The following is a 16623-nucleotide window of genomic DNA, read 5'->3' as shown; positions in this document are numbered from 1 at the left end:
TGGCTTGGGGCCACACGCTGGAGCCACCTGCTTCTCAGCCTCCTGGGGGCTGGTGGAGCCTGGAGGCCTCCGTGGAAAGGCGGGGCCCTGGGTAGGGGGTGGGTGAGGCACTTACAGCGAGCCGGCCTCCACGTTGGGGCCCCGCACATAGAACGGGACCCTGATGTCGAACTCGTACGGCATGGACTTGCCCTTCACCAGGCCAAACTGGCCGATGTGGTAGCCGTGGTCGGCGGTGTACACGATGTAGGTGTTGTCCAGCTCGCCCGTCTCCACCAGCATGTTGTAGAGCTGAAAGGCGGTGAGGCGGTGAGGACGCAGGGCAGGGCTGAGGGCACCGAGCGCCCTGGGGCCCGACCCTTCCCGGCTTCGGGTGTTCGCGGCACCTCGCTGCGGAGACTGATGTGTTCGTAACTGGAATGACTGCAGCCTCCCGGCCTGCCGTCGCGTCCCGCCCCCCCTTCTTGGCAGCGCGGCTCCCCTTTATCTCTTTGGTGTGAGTGGGGCTCCCCAGGCCTCCGGATTAGAATGGGGGGGGGTCCCACGCGGGCGGGAGCGTCTGTCACCATGTTCTCTGCTGCATTCCCACGGCCCTGGCACTCCGCCAATGCTGCTGGCAGGATGAATGAATGAATGAATGAATGAACATGATTTATTTATTTATTTAGATTTTATTTGAGAGAGAGAGAATGAGGGCTAGGGGAAGGCGGGCGAGGGAGAGAAGCAGGCTCCCCGCTGAGCAAGGAGCCCGCTGCAGGGCTCGATCCCAGGACCGGGAGATCATGACCTGAGCCAAAGGCAGACACCCAGGTGCCCCATGGATTTTAAATAGCTGCATAGCCACAGAGTGACTGGTGGGTTAAGTGTCCGACTCCTGATCTCGGGGTCATGAGTTCAAGCCCGTGTTGGGCTCTACGCTGGGTGCAGATACTGTGGATAAATAAAAAATTTAAGGGGCACCTGGGTGACTCAGTGGTTAAGTGCCTGCCTTCGGCTCAGGTCAGGATCCCAGGGTCCTGGGATCGAGCCCCGCATCGGGCTCCCTGTTCAGCAGGGAGTCTGCTTCTCCCTCTGCCTACTGCTCCCCATCCTTGTGCTATCTTTCTCTTACTCTCGTTCTATCATAAATAAATAAATAAAATTTAAAAAAAATTGTGTATCCATATGATGGACTACTATTCAGCCATGAAAAGAAAGATGTGACCTAGCACATGGATGAGTCTCGGAAACGTGATGCTGAGTGAAGGTGGCCAGACACGAAAGATCACATGTCATGGGGTTCCACTTCTAGGAAGTGCCCAGAAGACGCGAGTCTGCAGAGACACGAAGCAGGTTAGCGGCTGCCTGGGGAGCCGGGGTGAGGCAGTCCGGGGGTGATGGTTGAGGGCCGCGGGGCTCCCGTGTGGGGTAATGAGCGTGTCTAAAGTTGACTGTGCTGGTCACACAGTCTGCGACACAGTCAAACCACCGGGCTCTGCACTTGAGGAACGACACAGCATGTGGATTCCATCTCAGTAAAGCTGCCTCAAATGTACCAAATGGAACTGGCCGAGCTCGTCTGCGCCACGAGGGCAGAGGCTGTGCTGGGACCGCTCGTGGCCACTTCCCCGGGGCTGTCACTCTGCTGGCTCATTCTGCCTCTGTTTCCCTTCCTCTGCAGCTGGTGGCCCTCGGGCCAGGGTGAGGGTGGGGAGGGCTGCGAGCTCGGGGCAGCCTACCGTCTCCATGGAGTCGTCCACGGACATGAGGGTCTGCAGACGCTTCCGCTGCAGCATGTTGGTGAACTCCATGTGGATGGGCTTCATGGGCCCCGTGTAACGCATGATCCAGTGCTTGTCAGGGTTGGGCGCGTAGTTGTAGCTCGGCGTGCTGCGGGCAAACACGCACCCGGGTCAGGCCGGGTGTGGGGCTGCCCCGAATCCCCAGGCCCCCCGCCCCCCAAATCTGCAGTCCCCCAGCTTCCCAGGTCTCCAGCCCTCCAAGTCCCCAGCCCTGCAGGTCTCCAGTCCCCCAGATCTGTAGTCCCCTAGCCCCCAGGTCCCCAGCCCTCCAGCCCCCCAGATTCCCAGTCCCCTAACCCCCCCAGGTCTGCAGTCTTCCAAGTCCCCAGCCCTGCAGGTCCCCAGATCCCCAGTCCCCAAGTCCCCAGGCCCCCATGTCTCAGGGTGACAGCATCCTGCACGGCGTAAGCGCCCATCTGGGGAAGCTGCGGTGGCGCATCAGGGGCTCTGCTAAGCCTTACACCAGCGTTTCCCCAGCGCAGGGTGTGCACGTGGGGGGACCAGGGGTCACCGAGCCTTAAGTGACCAGGAGCCGCACAGTGAGAACATCAGTACTTCCTGGCGCAGCTCTGCCAGCCCGCCTGCTGCGTCAGGCCCCAGTCAGTCTGGTGTGAGACCCCTAACACCTTCCTGCAATTCACTCCGCTCTTTCTTAAGATGGGGAGAGGGTCAGGCCCAGAGCCTCCAGCAGGCACGGGCCCCCCACTCAAATTCCCTAGCCTAGCCGTGATCCTTCAGTTGCCTTGGGCAAGGGAGGGTTACTGGGGGAAGACATGACTACAGAGCTTCCTTTTGCAATAGATTACTTAAAAAAAAAAAAAAAAAAAGAAAATCTAAAAAATCAAGTCAATAGTAGTCATGGAGGTACGGCCCAAAACGTGAGGGGGCGCCTGAAAGTATGTTTGTCACGATTCCTCTTCCCGTTTGTTCTCATCTCCCAGTTACTGAAGAGGAAACAGAGGGTCAGAGAAGCTTGGGGGACCTGCCCACAGTCTCAAAAGCAGGCGGTGCAGCTGGGGCAGGTGGGGGCGGGGGAGCACTTCTGTCGCGGGGTCTGCTGTGATGACCCGTCATACTGAACAAATCACCAGAACCTCTGGGGTCTACAGACCACCTCCCACATTCCGCGTATGGGGCACAGCTCGGAGGGTTCACCTCTACCCTCTCCTCACCACTCACCGCCCCTGGAGCAGGTGCCTGTTTCCTGCCCCAGGGACCACATGGAGGCCCGGCAGGGGGACTAACTTGCCAGAGGCAGAGCTGGGCTTGGAACTCCAGGAGCCGCTATGGTCAATGGTTGCCCACTGCCTCCGTAATATAATTGCCTCCCTGACACCCTCCTGTACATCAGGGCTCAGCCGTGACTTTGGCCAAGGCCCTCCTTAGCCAAAAGAGGTCAATGTGGTTCATGGCTTTGGCACTTTCCAGGTGACTCTAGTCATCTAGGGCTCCGTCCCAAAGCAGAAGCACCTCTGGCTGCCTCAGCTCATACCAGGCCCTGGGATCTGAGCCCTGGGCACACCCCACCAATGTGCCGAGTATCCTGGGTGGGGTGCCCCGCTGATGGGAAGTGCCCTCTTCACCCCACAGAATGTGGCATCCGTTGCGCTGGTCTAGCTCCCCTCAGATCTGACCCCCTCCCCAGTCAGAGCTGAAAGTAAAGTTGCATTTCCACTGAAGACAAAGGTTTTTCAAAACAGCAAGAGGGGGCAAGGGGTGGCGAGTGGGGAGCGAGGGCAGGCGAGCGGGCCTTGCAGATGGGGCAGAAAGCTCCCAGTGCCTCATGTGCCCCACCAGGACAGTCCGCAGCCCTAGGGTGTCAGAGCCTCAGGGTGCTTGGGGAGAGGGCACGGTGCTGCTGACAGTGATGGAGACCGCTGCTGGGTAGCGTGGGGGTGAGTCACAAGCCTGGAGATTCCTTCTGGACTTTGCTTCAAGTGCCTGGTTGATCTCCCACCGCTAAATCCAGCCCCCCCCATAAGCCGCCTCTTTTGATCAAGGGCAAGGCCTGGCTCTCCTGTGGGCCAGCTGAGGGCTTGACCCTCGTGTAGAACATTCCCAGGAACAAGCTCCCCTCCCCCATGGAGGCGCTGGAAGGGAGCTGCTGGGGGCAGGGACTGCGTAGACACGCCCTTGGAGCTGTTCTGCGGTATGGGAAAATTGTTCCTGGAGGCCCAAGGGGCCGGATTCCAGGATGTAATTTTGAACAATCATCCCTGAATCTATTAGATTCTATTAGGCTGGTGTCTGCCCTTGAGAACAGTGAGGGGTGAGTGTCGGGCCCGCCCTGGAAGGATTGCTGAAGCCCTTTCTCCGAGCCCTCTTCAGGATCTCAGAGCCGGGAGCCCGCAGGGCCTGGGGACCCCCTGAGGCCCCGGCCAGCTTGCTGGTCTCCGGCAGGAGGCCAGGCTCCTCCAGGGAGGAGGTGGCATTTTCACAGGAACCCAGCTGCTGGCCGAACAAAGCCTCACCTCCTCAAGCATCCTAGGAATGCGTGGTGTGTTCGCCACAGGCCTGAAGGCGGCACCGCTCCCCTCTGCTGGGGAGGAGGACACGCCTCCGCCCCTCACTGCGCCCCTGGAGCCTGCCTAACACCCACTGTCTCCCGGCTGTCCTCGTGGCCTGGACCCCGGATGCTACACCTCAAAAGGAGCTCTGGGCGCTGGTGGGGGTTGGGATGTCTCTGTGTGCTTCTGTGTGCACCTGTCTGCGTTGTGTGTCTGTGTGTGGATCTGTGTTTACACGCCTGTGTGTCTGGGTCTATGTCATCTGTGTGTACCTGTGCTTGTGTTTATGTCTTTGTGTATCTGTCTGTATCCTTGTGTCTGTGTATCTGTGCCTGTGCGTATGTGTGCATCTGTGAGGGTATCTGTGTCCATGGGTACAGTGTTCATGTTTGTGAGTGCATTTGGGTATCTTTGTGTGTGTCTGGGTATCTATGTGTGTATCTATGTGTATCTTTGTATGTTTGCACGGGCATGTATGTGTTCGTTTGAGTCTGCGTGTCTCTGTCTGAAACTTGTGTGTGTGCCCAGATGTGTGGAAGTGGGATGGGGCCCCAGGCAGGTGGTGTGGGACCCCGCATCAGGCAGCATCTGGGAGAGCCCACGAGGTCCACGTCAAGGGGACACCAAGCTTGACTGGGCAGCAGTTGGACAGGAGCCTCTGGACAGAAAGATCTAGAACTCTGACCCACCAGCAGGGCCCTGTCTCCTCCTCACCCCCCTCCTTGACTGTCATAATTAAATATCCCAGCTGCAGAAGTTTCTGGTTTTTGGTTTTGTTTTGCAAATGATTATACCCCAGAGACAGGAGAGCCCTCCAAACATACCCCTCCTTCACAAGGCAGCAGGGATTCTCTGGGTAAGTAAGAGCAGGCGTTCCTCATGTTCAATTTCTATAATTTTCATTTCAAAGGGAAAATAAATGAGCAGGCAATGTCAAACAATCTCATGAAACTCGAGGACTGCAGGGGAGGAGGGATGCCTGCACCTCTTTTAAAGGAGAAGCCGCAGAAGCAGAGCCGACCTGCCCCCCCCCCCCCCCCCGCTCCCCACCCCTGGCGCCTCCCTAGGTGGGACTGAGCTGCCCACACCCCTCGGAGTGGGCTGGGGGTGCCGGCGGGCAACTCAGATGTGCAGAGAGGCGGGGCTGCCGGCGGGGCTGCCACGGCTCCTGGAACGCTGTTCGCCATCTGTCCGATCTCTTCCCCGAAGACCTGGGGATCGGGAGGTGAGCACACTGCCTCCTCCTCTCAGAGCCACTCTGGGCGAAAGTAATTACAGTGAGGGGACAGAGGAGGGCAACGCAGTCTGATTATAATGACAATTAAACACCCGGAATATTCAGGCGGATTCCAAATTGCCCTGTCCTTGTCGCCCCAATGTCACAGCAAGGGCTGCTGGGTATCACTCACTGCTAATCGGGAGGTGGCTGGAGGCAGGGAGCGAGAGAACTTTCCAGAGAGATTTACTAGCCAGCTGGAGGGAGGAGGAGGGAAGGGTGGGTAGGGAGATAGGAGGTGGGGCTGGGGGCAGGACCCGAATCTGGCTCAGTGGTTTCCCGGCCCCGAGTTACCTCGCCTCTCTGTGCCTCGGTCTTCTCATCTGTGAACTGGGAATGCCAGGTGTGGTAGGCAGCCTCCACGGTAGCTCTCGATGGCCCCCACTTCCTGGCATCCACACCCTGTGTCCCCCCTCCCACACTGGCAGCACAGGTCTGTGCGACCACGAGAAAACGGCAAAGAGTCCAAAAGACTCTGGCTTCCATTTCGACCTCTCTCTGCCTACCCCAGGCCTCTGAGTCCATTCCTCCATCTTAGATCATTTGCTCTGGAGGAAGACTGCTGGTTGCCATGCGGTGAGGACACCCAAACAACCCTCCGGAGAGGTGCTGGTGCCGAGGGGCTGCCGTGGGGGCGCGCCGCAGGTGGCTGCAGCCTGGGCTGACACCTGGATTAGGACCGCAGGAGGCCTGGCGCTAGAGCCTTCCGTACAGGCCGCCCCCAGGTGGACTCACACACTGTGACCCAATACACGTTTGCGGTTTTAGCTGCTCAGTGTCGGGATAATTGTTACACAGGAATGGATAAATCATACTTCGAGGGTCGTCGTGACTCTTCAGGGGTTCAGTGCTGTGTAAAGACTCAGCATGGAGCCTGTCACGTGGCCAATGGCTCAGGAAAGGCTGTGGAAATTACCCACAGTCTCATGAGGCTACGGACCCCTTCTCAAAAAAACAATTTGAAATGCATAAAATACAGGATCACAAAGGACACCCACTATATCACAATGCACGCACAGACCTCCTGGGGTCAGGGGAGGACGAGGGTCCTGACTTAACACCTGTTGCCGGCTTTGGCCCATTGGCCAGTCCGGCTGATTTGCGACCAGTGTCACTGCAAGTGAGCAATGTGTTCTTGGGGTCTTTGTACCAGGAGGATTTGAGACAAGGCAAGGCTCTGTCACCGTCTTGCCATTAGCATCTTGAAGCCTGACCCTCCCATCCACACGCCACCCAGCGGCTCTGCGGGCAGGGTGCTGGAGCTTACATGTGCTGGGACGCATTGGGGAAGAGGCTCGAGTACTGGGGAGCAGAGTCTTCGGGGCCGTGGGGAGCCGCGTGGCTGATGACCATCAGGACGGGCCGGTGTGGGTACATCTTCTTGGATGTGCGGAAGAAGCTCACACTGTCGTTGGTGATGAGGTCTGTCAGGTAGTCCTGGGCGGGGGGGGCGGGGAGAGATAGGAAAACGTGTGAGGAGCCGGGCCACTGTACTCATTTAGACAGACAATCCCTGCCCCATCCCTGGGTGGGGGTTGGGGGGAGGTGGGTTGCTGATCGTCCAGGGGCAGAAAGCCAATCAGTGAGCAAGGAGATGGCGCTAATGGAGAAAAAGAAGCAGAAGGGCTTAGGAGGATGGGGAGAAGTTGCGATCTGTTGTCCATTTGTCATGGATATAAAAATAATACTAGCTCACACTTTTGAGTGCTCACAGAATGCCAGGAGTAGCTCTGTGTTTATTTGTATCAGTTCATTTAATTCTTGTACAACTGCAGGAAGTAGGGGTGATGTGAATTCTTGTTTTCCGGAACGAGAGATTAAGGCATAGGGAAGTTAAGTGAATTGCCTAATGTCACACAGCTCAGGCCTCCTGAGTCTTGTTTCCTAAACCTGAAGTCTTTTGGAAGTTCCAGAAATACTGCTGAACAGGGTGGGGACATCCCTGTATTCCCGGAGTGCTGTGCTGGGGGCAGGAGCAGCCGACCATGTAAACCCAGAACCAAGACAGTGACAAATGTGTGAGAGATGATGGAAATAAACTGTGACCAAGGAGCTGGAGTGGGGGCATACTTTAGCTGGGGCAGTCAGGGAGGGCCTCTCCGAGAAGGTGACATTGGGGCTGAGTCCTGAGTGATGAGCTGGGCACGGGAAGATCTTTGTCATTGGGGTTGACCGTCAACTGCCTTCCGGAACCCTTGGGGGAGCATGGCTGAGGTGTGAGCCTACTGCCAGAGATGCTGGCTTAATTAGTCTGTGGTTTTCCCCAGGAACTGGGCTTTTTAAAAGCTCCTAGGGGTTCCAGTGTGCAGCCAGGGCTGAGAATCACTGATCCAGAGGAAGTGTTCCAGGCAGAAGGAACGACAGATGCAGGGACTCTGAGGCAGAAAATGAGCACGCTGTGTGTTTGGGAATGTCAGCAGGAAGGAGCAGCACAAACGGAGGAAAGCAGGGTGTGTGTGTGTGTGTGCCTGAGAGGTGCGACCTGATTAGACACCGGGCAGGATGAGAGAGGAACGGGAGGAAGAGGGACACGCAGAAACTGAGGGCCTTAAAAGCTCAGCTACGAAGCTGAGCTTTGCCTAACCTCATCTTGAACTTGGTAAAAAAATCTTTAGCTGCTAATCTCCCAAGAAGGTAACAAGTTCCTGAAATTTACCTGATGCTCCCTGGGGAGCAGCTCTGTCCGAAATGATCACTTTCAAAATGAGGTAATATTTTACAGACGAAAATGTCAAGAAGTGGCTACAGCTTCTAGTCTGAAGTGAACCGTAGGTCGGACACCCACGGGTGTGCCTGGGCTTCCAAGACACGCCCTCTGGGACACTTGACACTGCACCGATGCATAAGGACGGCCCCTGCAGCTGTGTTCATAAAGCAGAAATGTATTGCAGTGACCAGCAATAGGGAAGTGATTAATGAGTTCATGCTGCTTTCATACAATGCAGCACTGGACAGACATTGCATGGAAGCAAGTCCGTAGTTACTGCGATGGAAGGCTGTCTGAGATCATACTTTTGAGGGAAAGAGTGAGTTACTCTCAAGCCAGGAAAATCCCATCTTTCTGTGGGGACAGAGGGTGGCAGGGTATAGAGGAGAAGCCAAACCCCTAACTCCATCTGCTTTTGAGCACCAAAGAAGAATCTAGAAGCACAGATATCAGTGTGCTAACTGGGGTCTAGGATAGAGGGAGAGTTGGGGGAGAAATTTACTTGCTACTTTGTATACTTTTCCTGGAGTCCTTTTTATGACTACTTTTGGGGAATGACAAATGTTTTCTATGAGGATTCTGTAGAACCTATCACATAAAAATAACATTACAGGTCACCTAAGTCAAAGAGCTCCTGCTACATTGTGGAGAATGACCTGGAGGGGCTGGGAAAGTTCTTAAAAGGACAGAGGGACCCATGGACGTGGCCATGAGCACAGTGGGGACCAGCAACTGAAACCTGCTGCCTCGGGCCGGTGGGGAGCCACGGGGAGGGCCGCCGCCGCTCTCTGTAATAAGTCCACCCTCAGTGCTTGCTTTTGGAATGACATGCCTAGTTGGCTGTGATTAAACGTGTTTTCTGAAAAGCCACCACGAATATCCCTTCCCAGGAGAGACCCGCAGTGCAATGACCCAGCCCCCAGAAAGCACAAACTTGAGCCACCTGGACAGACACGGACAGACCTTACCGGCCTGGTGCTGGGTGAGGAAAGCAGGCTGTGGAGGGACATGCACGATCCACCACCATTTGTGTGCAGGCGAAAACCTCACCAAATGTTACGTATTGTTTGGGATATCTGCACAGGCAATAGAACAAAGGCATCCATGGCCCTTAGCAGGGGGCTGTTTACCTCCCGGGGAGGGTAACATGGGGACTCCTATGGCTTGTGATATCACATGTTTAGAAACGTGTGCTGACATGAGCGGCTCGGCCTCTCCAGGCTGCCAGGAGGGGCTCAAGTGCTGGGAGATGAAAAGCCCTTGACACAGCGCCCTGCATGGAGCCAGCTCTGGCAAGCGGGCTCACACTGGCCGTCTTGGTGGTGTGGCCGATTTCCCGCGTATCTGAGAGCACCCACCCTCTGGGGTCCTCTTCCAAGCCACTTGGACGCCAGCTAAAGCTCTGCCGACCTCCGCTGGCTACAGCATCTGGCTGTCCATGTGGATTGGAGGGGACACTTGCCTTTATTCCAGGGGTGGGCGGTGAGCCACAGGTGGGCCCACGAGGACACGCCAGGTCTCTGGCCACAATACAGAGCATCCAGACATCAGAGTGAGGAGGGATCGGGGACCTGGGCCAGGGGGACAGTGGCATTGTCCCGTCACGGCTGGGAGCAGATTCAGTAGACAGGTTGTGTCCATTGGCTGCATGTGGAGAGGGGCAGTCACACCCCCCTCCCCCACCTCACGCCCTGCCACCTGGTTTCTGGTTTGGGTGAAGGGTATAGAGATGGGGTGGCAGGGTCCAGGAGAAAGAAAATGTCAGGGCGAAGGCAGGGGTGCTAAGTTCTGGACAAGCTGCACTGGGTGCTGGGTCAGCCAGGAAGGAGTCAAGGATGTGGGTTGTTAACAGGAAGGGTGAGACGGGGGAGGGGATTTTCTAGAACCTGGAGATCAGCTGATAGATTATGAGGAACTCCCCTCTCTGTAGCCTTGTGCCAGGCCCATTCCGGCTCTCCTAGGTGAGGAGCTAAACTTCCCCCGATGCCCTCCCGGCCATGCCCGTGCAGGTGGGCGGTGATGCCAGCTTCTGGGGACTTTGCTCCTAACTGGAGCTTAGCAGCCACAGCAGTGTCCCGCTTCCCTCTCCATCATGACCTCCGACCGACTCTGATCAGTAAACCAAGAGGAACCCAGTGCATCTGTGGAGATTGCTAGCCTGCAGCTCTGGGCAAAAGCATCCATTTCCCCCAAATGGTCATTTAGCCAAGGGAGCCTGTGGGGTGTGGGGCGCACTCCTGGGGAGCTTGGTGACAGGCCGGGCTGGCCCGTCTCACGCCCTGCCTCATTCTGCAGGCTTGGCCTTTGCTGCTGTTTCTCATTTATGTGCTCACTTAACAAATACTTGTTGGGTGCCTGTTCCCAGGGTGCTGGGCTTCCTGTTAAGGGCTTGGGACATAGTCATGGGTCTCCGTCCCCATGGTGATCACAGTCCTGTGCAGGGTGAGGAAAAGCATTCTCATTAGCAGCAAGAAGGCAGAGGATCTGGAAGGGATAGGAAGTTTTCACTTGCTTAGGATTATCTCTGGCTGCTGGGGACGGGGGACAGAGACTGTAAGGACAAGCGAGGGACCACAGCTGGCATGATGGGAAGCTCCTCTTCTTGCCTGGACCTGGGTGTTGAGAGAAACGTGTCCCATGGGTGCCCTCTGGGAGATCCACATACTTCATCCCGCGGAAGCCTGGGGTTCTACCTCTTGTCTAAACTTGGGTGAGATAAGCCAGTTCACCCCAAATTTCTCAGGCTATCCCCCCCAAACTGGAGTCTCCTGGCTCTGAGGGCTAGTTAACTTGTCTGATTGGGCAGCCCATATGAGCTGCTCTAGGGTTGTGCCTTGAGAATGATGGCTTTGCTCCTGAGACCTGGTTGGAGGGTCATGGTGGCCCAGGGGGCAGCCCTCCAGCCTACCTCTGGGTATTCTCTCACTTGGCAAGTCAACCTGTAACAGAGGGTCTCCTCTTCTGAGCCGCTGGCTCCCCGGGCAGCAGGTCAAACTTTTATTCTGAATCTTAGAGCCGATCCTGCCCCTGGGGAAGCTTCTACAGCAGTTTGTGTTCAGAAGAGAGTCCCATCGCTTTAAGGAGCAATCGTATTTCATGAAGCCGAGGGTTCTGGAGTCAGAAACTCTGGGCTTGCTCCCCAGCTGTTTTCACCTGCTATCTGTGGGCCAACCACTACCTTGCTGCAGCTCAGTCTCTGCATCTAAAAAATGGGCCCAATAACAGTCCCTTCTCCAGATGGTGGTGTGAGCACGGGACAAATGCATATAAGCACTCAGCAAGGAGCCCGGCACTAAGAAAACCCACGATGAACACGGGCTCTGATTGTTGTCACATGTTTGTTCAACTGACCTTCACGGCAACTCTGAGAAGTGGACTTCGTGCCCATTTGACAGATGGGGAAACCAAGGTCATGAAACAAACAAGCAATGTACTCAGAGCAAGACCTCAGGCCTTTGTATTTTTTTATCTGTTCCATTGCTTTCCCCCCACAAAGTTATTAATGAGTATATGGTGGTTTACACTAAGCATCAACAACGCTTTTCTGTAAAGGGTCGGCTAGGAAATGTGTGAGGCTTTGCAGGCCAGATGTCTCACTAGTCCCTGCAGCAGGAAAGCAGCCACCAGTAAATGAACGGGCATGTCTGCGCTCCAGTAAAACAAGAGGCCTGGTGAATTGTAAATTTCATGTCGTTTTCACGTGTCATGAAAGCTGCTCTTTTTTGGATTTTTTTTTTTTTCAATGAGTTAGAAATAGAAAAACCATTCTAAGCTCAAAGTTTCGACAAAAACACTTGGTGGGCAGGACTTGGCCCACGGGCCTTAGTTCAGAGAACAGATTTGGAAGCCAGATGGCCCCGGGTTTGAATCCTGAGCTCTACTACTTACAAGCCGGGTGGCCTCGTTTCTTAGCCTCTCTATGCCTCAGTTTCCTTTCGTGCTGGTTTTGAAGAGTAACGGCATATGCAGTGTAGGCTATGGCGAGAAACACATGGGTCGGTTCTGTATCATGCACAGTGATTTCACCAGATCCGCTCCATGTTACGTCTAAGCGCTACTCATTCTTCCTCAGGAATCACATGCCTGTGTTTTCCACACGAAGCTGAAAACAGTCCACTCCTCACCCCTGCTTATGATCTTGACCCCTTTTGTCCATTACCAGGAAGCACTTTTTCAGATGTGTTGTTACATGCCTTATAGCACTGCTTTAGGCATCTTGTTCAGTCTGATCAGATCACACTGTGCGTATTCATTTAGTCATTCAACAAACACAGCAGGGAACACAACGAATCCACATGCCTGCCTTCCAGGGTCTTGTATTCTAATGCAAGGAGACAGACATAAGTGGACCAGTGCTCCGCACAGGTGTGGTGGGTCAGTGGTGATCAGCTGGGGGAGTGCCCATGACACACAGTGGTCTAGGTAGGTGACATCTGAACAGGGATCTGGAGGAGCTCTCTCTGCAGCATGCTCTTGCCTTCAGCCCTAGGTCCAAAGCCCTTCTGATGGCTTTACACACAGATCTCCCTTGTCTTTTTCTAGAATCCTCCAGTGTAGGCTTCCTTCATGGTCACTTCATCGCTTCCCACATTGGTGGCCTACAGTGACTTCTTTCAATAACAAACAAAGCTGCAAGTAGCAACTCAACCTGCTCCCCTCCTGCATATGAGGGAGGCTTCTCCGGAATAGAGAAGCACAAATTCGGGATCAAAGGGTGGTCTCTACAAGTTTACGGAGAACACCATCCCTCAGGGCCTTTGTGCCACCTGGGCCCTGTCTATTCCCTACCTGGAGCTCCTCCAGATCCTCTTCTGCAATCTGACCCTAGTCATTCTTTTCACTGCCAGCCCCACCTTCTCCAGCCCTCTCGGGCTCTCAGTGCGTGTGCTGTATAATTCCTCTCTCATTGTCGCTGCCTCGCTGTCCACCTTGCCATCAGGACCCTTTGTAGGGCATCTGGTCCTGGGAATAGTGACTCAGGACTGAGTCCTCAAAGGGCCTTATGAAGGAATGAGGGAAGGACTGTCACTTCTTCCCCAGCTGGGCCACCTAATGAAGCCACTGAGGCCTACACTGAACCCCAGTAGAGACATCTATCTCACTCCTCAGGCTGCTGGAGCATGGGCTCCCCAGCTCGGCCTCTGCTGAAACCCCCAGCTCCCTCTGGCTCCCTCCCGACGCTCTGGCCCCCACTGCCTGTTGCCTGTCTCAGGTCTTAACCCTGGACCTGCGCCAGCTCTGACTCCAAAGGGCCCCCATCCCCTCTGTTCCCAGGCCTCCGCTAACAGGGGGCCAAGGAATCCTCCCACAGGGCTCCTCTCATTCACAGGGGAGATGTGTCTGTGGCAGGAAACGGGGTGGAAAAACAGCCGCTGTGTGTCCCGTCATCAGCCCCAAAGGGACTCTGAGTGTCCCTGGATAACTTGATTACAGGGCTGCTCTGAGACCAGGCATGGACGTGGTGAGGAATTTTAACAAGCACGGGGTGGATTTTTCTAGGTTTTGGAGGATCTGCCTGTGCTGAGTCTAGGAGGAGGGAAGCAGCGGGTTCAGCCCCAAGACACTACAATTTGTATTTGTAGCTTATAAATCCCCTCACCAGCACTTTGGAATTAATTCACCTGGGAGGACATGGAGATCTGCCCTGTGCAGAGTGAGACACAGAACGGGAGGGGGCGCTGTCCAGGTGATGTCACATGTGGTTTCTGCCACCAGGGCCTGAACTGACCAGACTCAGTGAGGGGACACATCAGTAGTGATCCCCTGTCAAAGGGGGGAGGGATCCCCCAAATGTGCTCGTGTTTCCAGAAGGGGAGTGGGATAGGGTGTTTTTAGGCCACGGAGCATCTGTTCAGCTTTCTTCTGTGGAAGCTTTTCATTTTCATATGGGTCTATTCTCAGCTGATGTTCCAGGGTCTGGCTGCCCGGCAGGGCTCCCGACCTGCCTATCTCCCGCACAGGAGTGGAGCCATGTGATTACAGCCCTTTGAAACACTGCTTCCCTCCCTGGGCACACTGATTGGTTCAGGGGCAGACATGTGACTCATCCAGAGCCAATGAGATGCAATGAAACTTGCTTGGAATCCTGGGAAGGAGACTCCCTTACTCTTAGCTGGGCAGGTCGGTGAGAAGACAGAGGGAGAGCCATGTTGCTACCGGGGCAGGGAAAGGGTGAGGGGGATGGACAGGAAGGGAGGGGAGGGAGGCAGGGGAGTGGCTGTAAATGGCGCTGGAGGGAAGAAAACAGAGCTTAGAGGAGAAACCACCACCTAAAGATTTTGATTTTGAGCTCCTGGATCCAGCTATATCTGATGCCATTACTGCTGGACCAGTTAAATCGGCAGGTCCGTTTCCTCTTCAGGTGAACCATTCTGAGTTGTTTCTGTTCCCAAGCGACTGAGAGAGGCCAGTCTGATTCAAGAAAGAATAAACCCTGTCGTTTAGGGCTCTTGGGGAAGGATTCATGGACGAGAAGATGGAGAACACTTGGATAAATTCAGGGCACGAGAGCACTAGTAAAGATTTGGAGATGGTTGTAATAACTGACAAGGCTGGTCTGCTTGAACTGGCTCCTACCGGGGGGTGCTGAAACAGGGGACAGGGCTGGCGTGTGTGTGCGTGTGCGCATATGCGCATGTGTGCATACCTGTGCTTTTACCCGGTGCTGTGTTCTGGCTTTAACACATGCGCATCACTCCCCAGGTAACGACACATTCCACATCCCAGACTGTGAGCGCCTGGGTCTGTCTCTGCTCATCCTTGAACACCCAGCACCTGACACAGTGTCTGGCACAGAGCAGGCTCTCAACAAATAGTTATTGAGTAACACAACCAAATCCAACTAGTCTACTCACACGTATAATGGCTGGGAAGGTCAGAAACGCGACGCACAAAACATGTAGCACGGCTGGGCCACCATAGGGGCTCAGTAAGTAGATGTGCACATTATTACTCATGCAGGGGTGTGCCCATTTTCCAGACTGGGGAATTGAGCCTCTTAGGAGTAGGGAGCATAACCAAGAAGGAAACATAATGTGTGGAAGTGGGGCTCTGAACTCCCCAGTCCGCTGCCTCCAAGAAGAGAAGCTCACTGCACAGTCCTGGGGGTTGGGGGTGGCAGCGGGCAGAAGAGCAGCACAGTGTGGCCCATCCAGGGGTCAGGTCTGGCCCTCAGGCAAACTTGATTCACTCAGGATGTTAGGAAAGTCTGAGTGCCTTGCCAGTATTTCAAAATCAGGAGCGTTCACAGGGAAAAATGCACACATTTGTAGCTTCTGCTGAAAAATCAGAAAACCTGGCCATCTTGGGCTCACCTTTCTATGTGGGACTGACAAGTCTGATCTGAGTTGGCTTTCCCCTCTTAGACAGATACATTTCTCCACAGTCCCTACCATTCCCTACTGTCTCCCCTACTTCTCACTTGCTGTCCTGTGTGTGTGACTGCCTGTCTCCTGGTCATTTCTGCCTGGGGTGGGGGGGGGACCTTGTGTAGTGATTCAGAGGGAGAGGAACTAAGGAGGGCAGCCCTGAGGAATCGTCCCCCTAACCCAGAGAGCTCTGTTTATGACAGTCAGCCAGGCCCAGGGCTAGTGGCAGTGGCAGTGGGGAAGGGGGAGGGAAGGGAAGAATGTTGCGGAGAAAGAATGGATCAAGAAAGCTGCAGGCGGATGCATGAGTTGGCTTTGAAGATTTAGTTGGGACAGGAATATTCACTGATCTCCAGATTTTTTTTTTTTAAAGATTTTTTTTTTTGAAATGGGAAGTTCAGATGATACATCACAGTCAGTCTCTTTTCCTCCTCCTCCTCCTCCCTCCCCCCTCCTCATTTAAACCAAGAATCAGCAAACTATACCCCATGGGCCAAACCAGGGCCACTGTCTATTTTTATAAATAAAGTTTTATTGGCACGAGCCATGCTTACTTGTCCACATATTACCTGTGGTGGCTTTTACACTACAGTGGGAGACTGAAGTACTTGCAACAGAGACTGTAAGGCTTGTAAACTGTAACATATTTAGTATACGGTCCTCTACAGAGATAGTTTGCTGTCCTGATCTGAGCTACTTTGTAGTGAGTATCACTGTATGGCAGGGGCTCTCGGATACTCTGCGTGTATTAACTTAGGTGATGCTCGACAACCTTTCTGATAAGACTACAATGAATTGCCACTATACCCAGGGCAAGAGAATAACGAAGAAGACCGTACCAGTGCTACTGACGAATGTGGAGGAACTGGAACCCTTGTAACATTCCTGGCTGGGGCTGTTGGCTGGTTCAACCCCGGAACCCATCCTGCGTCTCAGCGATTCGCCTCGCAGGTGTGTAACCAGAGGAGAAGACTACCTACGTCCG

General features: G+C 54.7%; 1 protein-coding gene across 4 annotated transcripts in view; it reads right to left on the bottom strand.

Moving 5' to 3' along the window:
- SULF2 (sulfatase 2) overlaps nt 1–16623 on the bottom strand; it is a 112996-nt gene that overhangs the window by 20662 nt on the left and 75711 nt on the right. For all 4 annotated transcript variants that reach the window (XM_004746246.3, XM_045082130.1, XM_045082129.1 and 1 more), the window contains exons 5-7: nt 6832–7001; nt 1719–1869; nt 116–291 (exon numbers count right to left, since the gene is read on the bottom strand). In XM_004746246.3, the coding sequence (XP_004746303.2) occupies nt 116–291; nt 1719–1869; nt 6832–7001 (497 nt within the window). The remainder of the gene's footprint in view (nt 1–115; nt 292–1718; nt 1870–6831; nt 7002–16623) is intronic.

This window comes from Mustela putorius, unplaced genomic scaffold (genome assembly GCF_011764305.1).
Source record: "Mustela putorius furo isolate JIRA1106 unplaced genomic scaffold, ASM1176430v1.1 tig00000592_pilon_pilon_pilon, whole genome shotgun sequence".
NCBI lineage: Eukaryota > Metazoa > Chordata > Mammalia > Carnivora > Mustelidae > Mustela > Mustela putorius.
This window is presented reverse-complemented; position numbering and strand designations above follow the sequence as displayed.